This window comes from Eubalaena glacialis, chromosome 11, assembly GCF_028564815.1.
Source record: "Eubalaena glacialis isolate mEubGla1 chromosome 11, mEubGla1.1.hap2.+ XY, whole genome shotgun sequence".
NCBI classification, from domain to species: domain Eukaryota; kingdom Metazoa; phylum Chordata; class Mammalia; order Artiodactyla; family Balaenidae; genus Eubalaena; species Eubalaena glacialis.
The window spans coordinates 73,989,620-74,001,740 of record NC_083726.1 but is presented as its reverse complement, the minus strand read 5'-3'; the positions used below and the strand labels follow the sequence as shown (position 1 = coordinate 74,001,740).

The 12,121-nt window shown below is 41.7% G+C and overlaps 1 protein-coding gene across 1 annotated transcript in view; it reads left to right on the top strand.

Annotated features, from left to right (window-relative positions):
- The window catches only part of MUC19 (mucin 19, oligomeric), a 117,169-nt gene that overhangs the window by 57,540 nt on the left and 47,508 nt on the right, over window positions 1-12,121 (top strand). Inside the window, 1 exon segment of the mRNA XM_061206671.1 lies at window positions 3,443-11,956. Within this exon segment, the coding sequence (XP_061062654.1) occupies window positions 3,443-11,956 (8,514 nt within the window).

Genomic DNA, 12,121 nt, shown 5'->3' with positions numbered 1-12,121 from the left:
CATGAGCATTAAGAAAGAAAATGGTATTTACTTAAATTGGAAACTACAGAAGAGAAAGGGAACAAGGAAAGAAGAAATTATGAGTTAATTTTATTGCTGCCTACAGGGGACAACCAATAGACACTATCTGAAAGAAAATTGGGAGGATGCTAATGGGATTATATAAAAATATCACTATAAAATATAACCTTTCTAACTATCAAAAGGGAAATAAAAAAGCAAAAAGAAAAAAAAAAAGAAAAACAGAGCATCTAAAGAGTTTGCATAGCAAAAGACAAATGGCTAAAATTAGAATCCAAAAGTGTATTAAAATAATGTTTAATAATAATTCCTATTAGCTTTCAATGAAAGCTTTTCAAAATTACAAAATCCATTAAAATGGTTCATTGTACTAATAGCTCTAAGAGAAATAAAAACAAGTAGTTTTCTACATAGAGGCTAAAAAAACCATTTGATAAACATTCAATAACCATTTCTGATGTGAAAAAAAAATAAAATAAACAACTTGCCCAAGCAGTGCCCATATGCAAACACTACTCCTAGAATCAATATCATGTAATTAAGTGAGTGAATCATTTAACCTATATTACCTTAGTTTTCTTATCTGTAAAAACTGAGTAATGTAATCTGTTGAGCAGCATTGTGATGAGGATCAAATGAAATAATGAATAAATGTATGTCAAAGCACATTTTTTTGAAATGTATAAAGGGTAATAATTATTATTGATATGGAAAAGTAGACACTTCTGTAATCTTTAGTTGGAAGTTAATTTAAATCAGAATTGGTTATCTCATAGTTTAAGAAATTCTGTGAATGAGACTTTTCCATTTTTTCCCCTTTATAACAGGTACACCTGGAACGTCAGGTGATACAACTAGTGTCACAGAGTGTGGCAGTGATCTGACAGTTCAGGTGTTCTCCATTACTAAACAAGACTAATGTGGCATTTAAAATCCGATATTCTTATATGGCCAATTTAGAAATCACTGGAATGTTACTTGATACAATCATAGTGGATTTAAGTAAAAAAGTAATAGTGACCATCTTCTATTTGGTCCTTAAATGTTGTCTTTGAGTTAGGGACTTCTTAGGATGTATTTCCCATGCAGTTAGTTCCATTTCTTTATATAAGATCTGCATTGCACTACACAAAATCACTTCAACAACAAGCAAAAATAAATATAGATTGAAAGTACTAAATAATTACAAAACAATGTTAGTTATTTTTGCATTTTATTGATTGTTAATATAATTTTCCCATTATAGAAATATTTGACTTCAATAAATTCATTTCTTTCTTGAATAATAGACTGTTGGATATTAAAAGGTTATCAGGCATTAACAAGGATATTCAGATTTAAAGTTAGAGTCTTTTTGCAGTCTTTTGCAAAAATCCACTATCTTTAGTATTAGAAAAATTTCATGGTTCATTAATATTAGAAAGTGTTGTAGTTTAAAATATTAACATATTTTCCCACAAGTTCTTTATTGAACAGAAATGTGATCTAGAACCATGATGAACAGCTTTCCCAATTTCTGAGAGTAATTTAATAAATAACATTGCCTTCTGAATTGTCTAAAAATTCAGAAAACAATTTGCTCCCTAAAATCTCTACACATTGGTTTAAAAATGTCTTATTTTCTAGAATTTGCAAATGAGACATGACAATACCTCATTTGCTCAAATCTCAACCCATACTAAACAATGTTTGTGCTTCATAATGCTTAACATGTTTCGAAGGACTAAAGATAGAGACTAAAAACAAATAAATAAATAGGATTGATGAATATTTCTCATGAAATAGGCAAAAAAAAGTGTTTGAGAAATATAATTGGTAGAATAAAATAATACTGTTTTTATACCTTGATTTTTACCCAATATATTGATACAACTTAATGGATAAAAATAAAGATATGAGGCAATCATTAACCATTATATAATATCATTTGTGAGTCATCTTAATCTGTTTTAGCAAAAATAAAAAATGATGAGCAGAAAAAATACACTAAGTGTAAAATGGACAAAATGTTGTCACATACAATTACTTACTTGAATTATACAACCGCCCTGAGCAATTGACAGTATATTCGGAATTATTTACATTTTATTTATGAAAAAAGTAATGTGTTTACTTCAGTCACAGGATGAGTATGTTGTGAGGCCAAAATAGGGCCTACACTGTTGATTCTTCATCCAGTTATTCACCATTACTACATAGGCCACCAACATGGTGAATTTCTGTCAAAAGTATAGAAAGATCTTGTCAACTTGCCTGTTCTTATTTTTAGCTGTGTTCCCAGTACCTAGCTGAATGACTGACTTGATAAATATCTGGTGGATATCTGGTGAATAAGTAAATAAATGAATAGGAACTCCCAGTCTGGTAAAGGATTAAGAGCTTTATTCTTATAAATGAGGTAAAAATAACAGGTTATGTGAAAGATAATCTTCCAGAAGAATTGGAGATGTGGGAGGGAGTAGGCTACTTGTTGCTATACTCAAGTAGTGGAGCTTTGCATCCACACACACACACCACTGTGTAGATCCATATCTCTACAAATCCAAGGCCTCCATCCTCATTTGGTCCTTTAGAATTCTTCAGATAAAGATTTGGAGCATTCTGAGTTATACCAGGTTGTTGCAGAATTAGTTCCATTAGGTTAAGCCCAGGAGGAGGTAGAAGCATTTTGTAAAACAGTTAAGCATATAGAAGAGTTTTTAAAATCATTGAATGTGGATTCCAGAGGACAGGGTAAAAGTAATTGTGATAGAGAACAGGCTGTGGAAGAAGTAAGAGTTTAGAATAAAAGAGACAAAGCCCAGCATGACTTTAGAATGCCACAGATGATAGAGGAAACTGAAATGTAGGCTTTACTCAGTGTCAAAGAATGACAGGATATGAGGTATGGTGGAATTAATTGCTTCAAGACCTCAAACAGAATACTAATTCAAAGTTGCATGAATGAGAATAAAGTTAAGTTTTCAGAGGCAATCACAGTGTTAGCTGGTAGATAGCAAACTAGTCTGTAGAAAAATGCAAGAGCATGACTTGGCGAGTGGGAAGTTCCCTTAAATTGAGCTCAGAAAGAAGCTTCCGGTAGTCAGAGACAAGACAGACCTAGTGGGCATGGTTGCATAATCCGTAGGAAGTCAGGTATAAAAAATTTCGAAGACATTTTAGATGTAGATATCTAAATATATATCCTCAGTCTTGGCTTCTCTGTATCTCTAGATTAGCACTTAATCGATAACTTGACATTTCCACTTTTATGTCTAATAGAAATCGCAGATTTAACATGAGCTAAACAGAATTCTTGATTTTCTTTCAAACCCACACCTGTTCTATCAGTCTTTCCCATATCAATAAATGGTACCATCACTGACTTGTTTTACTCGGGAAAAAATCTTAAAGTTTTCCTTGATGCCTCTCTTTTAATCAGCTCTTTTAACATCAGCTGGAGGATCAAGGACAACTGGACAATCAACTGAAGGATCAGGGACAATTGAACCATCATCTGGAGGATCAAGGACAACTGGACCATCTGTTTTAGGATCAGGGACAACTGGATCATTATCTGGAGTGACAGAGACAACTGGACCATCAACAGAAGAATCAGGAACCACTAAACGATCAAATGAAGTCTCAGGAAAAACTGTACCATTAACTGAAGGATCAAGGACAACTGTGCAATCAATTGGAGTTACAGGGACTACTGGATCATCAACTGAAGAATCAGGGACAACAGTACCATCAACTGGAGTGACAGGGACTACTGAAACATCAACTGGAGGATCAGGAACAACTGGATCATCAATTGGAGTATCAGGGGCTACTGGACCATCAACTGGTGATTCTGGGGCAACTGCATCATCAGGTTTAGGTTCAAAGACAAGTGAACGATCAGTTAGAGGATCAAGAACCACTGAGACATCAGATGCAGTGACAGGAACATATGAACCATCAATGAGAACATCAGGGACAACTGGAAAATCTAGGTCAACTGGACCATCTGTTGTAGGGTCAGAGACAACTGCTCCATTATTTGGAGCAATAGGGACTACTATTATTGGAAAAGGAACCAGTTTATGGTCATCTGGAGGATCAGGGATCCCTGAATCAACATCTGGAAATTCAATAGCAACTGGACCAAATATGGTAGGCTCAGAGACAAGTGCACCATTATCTGGGGCAACAGGGACCACTGTTATAAGATCAGGAACCAGATTACCCTCATCTGGAGCATCTTGGACACCAGAACCATCAACTGGAGGATCAGCAACAACAGGACAATCTGGTGTAGGTTCAGAGACAAATGTACCATTATCTAGAGCAACAGGGACCACTGTTATAGGATCACGAACAAGTTTACCCTCTTTTGGAGCATCAGGGACCCCTGGATCATCACCTGGAGGATCAGCAGCAACTGCACCAAAGGTTGTAGGTTCATGGACAACTACACCATTACCTGGAGCAAGAGGGACAACTGTTATAGGATCAGGGACAAATGGATCATCCCTTGAAGGATCGATGACAAGTGGATCAACAGCTGGACTGACAAGAACAACTAAAATCTCTGTTGTAGGGTTGGGGACAACTGGACCATCATCTGGAACATCAGGAGCAACTGGAACAGCCAGTGACAGTGCAGGAGCAATTGGATCATTAGCTGAGGTGACAGGAACAACTGGAATCTCTGTTGTAGGTTCAGGGACAACTGGATCATCACCTGGAGGATCAGGAGCAAGTGGACCACCTGTTGTAGTTTCAGAGACAACTGCACCATTATCTGGAGCAACAGGGACCACTGTTACAGGGATAAGAGTCAGTTTACCATCAGTTGAAAGAACAGCCATGACTAGTTCAATACCTCGAGGATCAGGGACAACTGGACAATCTGTTGTACGTTCAGAGACAACTGCATCTTTATCTGGAGCAACAGAGACCACTGTTATAGGAACAGGAAGTAGTTTACCCTCATCTGGAGCATCAGGGACCCCTGGACCATCACTTAGCAAATCAGCAGCAACTGGATCACCTGGTATAGGTTCAGAGACAAATACACCATCATCTGGAGCAACAGGAAACACAGTTACAGAATCAGGAACAGGTTTACCCTTATCTGGAGCATTAGGGAAATCTGGATCATCACCTGGAGGATCAGCAGCAACTGGACCACCTGGTATTGGTTCAGAGACAACTGCAGCATTATCTGGAACAACGGGAACTGCAGCTATAGCATCAGGAACAAGCTTATCATCAGTTGAGAGATCAGGGACCACTAGATCACTACCTGGAAGATCAGGGACAACTGGACCAACTGGTCTAAGTTCAGAGATATCTGTGACATTATCTGCAACAATAGGAACTAATGTTATAGGATCAGGAACAGGTTTACCCTCATCTGGAGCATCAGGGACCCCAGGATCATCACCTGCAGGATCAGTAGCAACTGGACCACATGGTGTTGGTTCAGAGACAATGGCACCATTATCTGGAGCAACAGGGACTGCTGCTATAAGATCAGGAACCGGTTTAACATCGGTTTTAAAATCAGGGACCACTAGATCAATACCAGGAAGATCAGGGACAACTGGACCACCTGCTGTAAGTTCAGAGACAACTGCACCAATATCTGGAGCAAGAGGAACTACAGCTATAGGATCAGGTACAAGTTTACCATCGGTTAAGGGATCAGGGAGCACTAGATCACTACCTGGAGGATCAGGGACAAGTGGACCACCTAGTGTAAGTTCAGATATAACTGCCCCATTATCTGGAACAACAGGGTCTAATGTTATAGGATCAGGAAGCAATTTACCATCATCTGGATCATCAGGGAACCCTGGGTCATCACTTGGAGGATCAGCAGCAACTGGACCACCTGGTATTGTTTCAGACACAACTGCCCTATTATCTGGTGCAACAGGGACCACTGCTTTAGGATCAGGAACCAGTTCACCATTGTTTGAAGGATCAGGGACCACTAGATTAATACCTGGAGGAATAGGGACAACTGGACCACGTGCTGTAGGTTCCGAGACAACTGCATCATTATCTGGAGCAAGAGGAACTGCAGGTATAGGATCAGGAACAAGTTTACCATCACTTGAGGGGTCAGGGACAATTAGATCACTACCTGGAGGATCAGGAGCAAGTGGAACACCTGGTGTAAATTCAGAGATTACTGTGCCATTATCTGGAGCAACAGGGACAAATGTTATAGGAGCAGGAAGCAGTTCACCCTCATCTGGAGCCTCAGGGATCCCTGGCTCATCACCTGGAGTATCAGTGACAAGTGGACCACCCGGTATAGGTTCAAAGACAAATGCACCATTTTCTAGAGCAACAGGGACTACTGTTAGAGGATCGGAAATCAGTTTACCCTTATCTGGAACATCAGGGACACCTGGAACAAAACCTGGAAAATCAGTAGCAAGTGGACCAAATACTGTAGGTTCAGAAACAAGTGCACCATTATCTAGAGCAACAGGAACCACTGATAAAGGATCAAGAACGAGTTTACCCTCATCTGGAGCATCAGTGGCACCTGGATCATCACCTGGAGGATCAGCAGCAACTGGACCACCTGGTATTGGTTCAGAGACAACGGCACCATTATCTGGAGCAACAGGAACTGCAGCTATAGCATCAGGAACAAGTTTACCATCGGTTGAGGGATCAGGGACCACTAGATCAGTACCTGGAGGATCAGGGACAAGTGGACCAACGGGTCTAAGTTCAGAGATATCTGTGCCATTATCTGCAACAACAGGGACTAATGTTATAGGATCAGGAACAGGTTTACCCTCATCCGGAGCATCAGGGACCCCAGGATCATCACCTGCAGGATCAGCAGCAACTGGACCACATGGTGTTGGTTCAGAGACAACGGCACCATTATCTGGAGCAACAGGGACCGCTGCTATAAGTTCAGGAACCGGTTTAACATCGGTTTTAAAATCAGGGACCACTAGATCAATACCAGGAAAATCAGGGACAACTGGACAACCTGCTGTAGGTTCAGAGACAACTGCACCAGTATCTGGAGCAAGAGGAACTGCAACTATAGGATCAGGTACAAGTTTACCATCGGTTGAGGGATCAGGGAGCACTAGATCACTACCTGGAGGATCAGGGACAAGTGGACCACCTAGTGTAAGTTCAGATATAACTGCGCCATTATCTGGAGCAACAGGGACTAGTGTTACAGGATCAGGAACCAGTTTACCAATATCTAGAGCATCAGGGACTCTTCGATCATCAACTGGAGGATCAGCAGCAACTTCATCACCTGGTGTTGGTTTGGAGACAACAGCAACACTATCTGGAGCAACAGGGACTGCTGCTATGGGAGCAGGAATCAGTTTACTCTCAGCTGAAGAAACAGGGACCACTAGATCAATTTCTCAAGAATCAGGGACAACTGCACTACCTGGTGTAAGTTCACAGACAACTGCAGCATTATCTGGAGCAACAATAACTGCAGCTATAGGATCAGCAACCAGTTTACCATCAGTTGAGGGATCAAGGACCACTAGATCACTACCTGGAAGATCAGGGACAACTGGACCACCTGGTGTAAGTTCAGAGATAACTGCACAGTTATCTGGAGCAACAGTGACTAATGTTATAGGATCAGGAACCAGTTTACCCTTGTCCGGATCATCAGGAACCCCTGGATCATCAACTGGAGTATCAGCAGCACGTGCACCACCTGGTGTTGGTTTGCAGACAACTGCACCATTATCTGGAGCAACAAGGACCACTGCTTTAGGATCAGGAACCAGTTTACCATCCGTTGAAGGACCAGGGACCACTAGATTAATACCTGGAAGATCAGGGACAACTGGACCACCTGCTGTAGGTACAGAGAAAACTGCACCATTACCTGGAGCAAGAGGAACTGCAGGTTTAGGATCAGGAACAAGTTTACCATTGGTTGAGGGATCAAGGACCACTAGATCACCACCTGGAAGATTAAAGACAAGTGGACGACCTGGTGTAAGTTCAGATATAACTGTGCCATTATCTGGAGCAAGAAGAACTGCTGCTATAAGTCCAGGAGCACGTTTACCCTCATCTGGAGCATCAGGAACCCCTGGATCATCCCCTGGAGGATCAGCAGCAACTGGACTACCTGGTATTGGTTCAGAGACAACTGCAGCATTATCTGTAGCAACAGGAACTGCAGCTATAGGATCAGGTACCAGTTTACCATCAGTGAAGGGATCAGGGACCACCAGATCACTATCTGGAGGATCAGGGACAAGTGGACCAACTGGTTTAAGTTCAGAGATAACTGAGCAATTATCTGGAACAACAGGGACTAATGTTATAAGATCAGGAACTAGTTTACCCTCATCTGGAGCATCAGGGAACCCTGCAATATCACCTGGAAGATCAGCAGCAAATGGACCACCTGTTGTAGGTTCAGAGACATTTAGACCAGTATCTGGAGCAGTAGGCACCACTCTTACAGGATCTGGAGACAGTTTAACATCATTTGAAAGAACAGCCTCTACTAGATCAATTCCTGGAGGATCAAGGAGAACTGGACTATCAGTTATAGGTTCAGAGACAACTGTGTCTCTATTTGGAGCAACAGGGACCACTGTTATTGCATCAAGAACCAGCTTGCCATCAGCTGAAAGATCTGCCACCAGTAGTTCAATGCATGTAGGGTCAGGGACAAGTGGACCATATGTTGTAGGTTCAGACACAAGTGCACCATTATCTAGAGCAACAGGGACCGCTGTTATAGGATCAGGAACAGGTTTACCATCAGTTGAAGGATCAGGGACCACTAGATCGGTACCTGGAGGATCAAGGACAACTGGACCACCTGGTGTAAGCTCAAAGACAATTTCATCTTTATCTGGAGCAACAGGGACTAATGTTATAGAATCAGCAACCAGTTTACCCTCATCTGGAGCATCAGGGACCCCTGGATCATCGCCTGGAGAATCAGCAGCACCTGCACCACCTGATGTAGGTTCAGAGACAACTGCACCATTATCTGTAGGAACAAGGACTACTATTTATGGATTAGGAACCAGTTTACCATCATCGGTAACATCGGCAAACCCTGGATCATTTCCTGGTGGATCACCAACCCCTGGATCACCTGGTTCAAGTTCAGAGACAACTGCACCATCATCTGGAGCAACAGCGACCACTGTTATAGGATTAGTAACCAGTTTACCATCAGTTGAAGGATCAGCGACCACTAGATCAATACTTGGAGGATCAGAGACAAGTGGACCATCTGTTGTAGGTTCAGAGACAACTGTACCATTATCTGGAGCTACAGGGACCACTGTTATTGTGACAAGAACCAGTTTGTCATCAGTTGAAGCATCAGCCACCACTAGTTCAACATCTGGGGGGTCAGGGACAAGTCGACCATATGTTGTAGTTTCAGAGACAAGTACACCATTATCTGCAACAACAGGTACCACTGTTATAGGATCAGGAAACAGTATACCCTCATCTGGAGCATCAGGGACTCCTGGATCATTGCCTGTAGGATCAGCACCAACTGAACCACCTGGTGTAAGTTCAGAGACAACTGCACCATTATCTGGAGCAAGAAGGACCACAGTTATAGGAAGAGAAACTAGTTTACCATCAGTTGAAGGATCAGTCACCACTAGATCAATACCTGGAGGATCAGGAACAGCTGGATCATCTTTTGTAGGTTCAGAGACAACTACACCATTATCTGGAGAAATAGGGACGACTGTTATGGGATCAGGGACAAGTTTACAATCAGTTGTAGGATCAGGGATAACTGGATCCACAGTTGTACTGCTAGGAACAACTAGAATCTCTATTGTAAGTTCAGGGACAACTGGATCATTATCTGGACCATCAGAGACAACTGGAACATCAATTGAAAGATTAGGAACAACTCGTTCATTATCTGGAGTGACAGGAACCAATAGAATCTCTGTTGTAAATTCAGGTATAACTACACTATCATCTAGAGCAACACTGACCCCTGAATCATCACCTGGAGGATCTGTATCAACTGAATCACCTGATGTAGGTTTAGAGACAACTGGATCATTAGCTGAAGCATCATGGACAACTGAAACATCAGCTGAAGAATCAGACAAAACTGGAACTTTTGTTTCAGGTACCAGGACAACTGGATTATCAGCTGGAAGTTCAGGGACAACTCGATCATCTATTATAGGATCAGGAACAACAGGACTAGCAGTTGAAGTATCAGGGACAGCTGGACCATCATCTGGAGGATCAAGGACAACTAGAACATCAATTAAAGGATTTGGAACAACTGGTTCATTAGCTGGAGTTACAGGAACAACTATAATCTATGCTGAAATTTCAGGGACAGCTGCACCATTATCTGGGGTGACTAGGACTCCTGTATTATCACCAGGAGGATCAGCATCAACTGGAACAAGTGTTGTAGGGTCAGGGACAACGGGATCATCAGGTGGAGATTTATGGAGAACTGGACCATCAACTGGGAAATCAGGAACCACTGGATCATCACCTGGAGAATCAGTGTCAGGTGGTATTTCTGCTGTAGGTTCAGGGACAACTGTACCATCTCCTGGAGTCACAAGGACAGTGGGAGTTTCAGAGACCACTCAATCATCTGTTATAGGATCTGAGACAACCACACCTGCAGTTGAAGGATCAGGGACAACTGGATCAACAGCTGGACTGACTATAACCACTAGGACATCTGTTGTAGGTTCAGGGACAACTGGACCATCATCTGAAGTGACAAGGACAACAATAACATCTGGTGTAGTTTCAGGGACAATGGGACCACCATCTGGAGAAACAGAGACCACTGTTATAGGATCAGGAGCAAGTGGATCATCAGCTGAAGGATCACAGGCAAGTGGATCAACACCTGGAATGACAAGAACCACTGGAACATTCATTGTAGATTCAGAGACAAGTGCACCATCATCTGGAGCATCAGGGACAGCTGGATCATCACTTGGCCTGACTGCCACAACTAGATTCTCTGTTGTAGGCTCAGGGACAATGGAACCATCAACTAGAGAATCATGGACAACCAGCCCAAGAGATGTAACTTCATCAACCATTGTATTGTCAGCTGGTGCTTCAGGAACAACTAGACCTGGAGTAACAGGGACAAGTAAACCATCTGTTGTAGGTTCAGAGACAGCTGGGATCACTGTTATAGGATCAGGGTCAAGTGGATCATCAGCTGAAGGATCAGAGACAACTGGATCAACAGCTGGACTGACTATAACCACTAGGTCATCTGTTGTAGGTTCAGGGACTACTGGACCATCATCTGGAGTGACAGGGACAAAAATAACATCTGGTGTAGGTTCAGGGACAACTGGACCACCATCTGGAGAAAGAGGGACCACTGTTATTGAATCAGGAGCAAGTGGATCATCAGCTGAAACATCACGGACAACTGGATCAGCAGGTGGACTAACAATAACCACTAGAACATCTGGTATAGGTTCAGGGGCAAGTGCACTATCATCTGGAAAGACAAGGACAACAATAACATCTGGTGTAGGTTTAGGGACAACTGGATCATCATCTGGAGAAACAGGAACCACTGTTGTTGAATCAGGAACAAGTGGACGCTTAGGTGAAGGATCAGGGACAACTGCATCACCAGATGGATTGACAAGAACCACTAAAATCTCTGTTGTAAGTTTAGGGACTACTGGACCATCATCTGGAGTGATGTGGACAACACGAACATCTATTGTAGGTTCAGGGACAACTGGATCATCAGCTGGAATATTGGAGACAATTAATATATCAGCTGAAGGATCGAAGACAACTAGACCATCAATTGGAAGATCATGGACAACTGGGACATCAGTTGAAGGATCTGGAACAACTGGATCATCAACTTTTACAACCACAGGGGCCAGGAGGACAACTTGGGGGCCAGGAAGTGAGGTTACCACATATGAAGGCAAGTCAAGTTAGCTATATTTAGACAATAATATAAATGATTTTAATTTGATAGAGATCTAATTTTGAACTATATTACTTTATCAGAATTATACTATTTAGAACTCATTGTTGAATAAAGATGGGAACTTTGTAGAATATTATTATTTTAAATTGATTCCTCAGA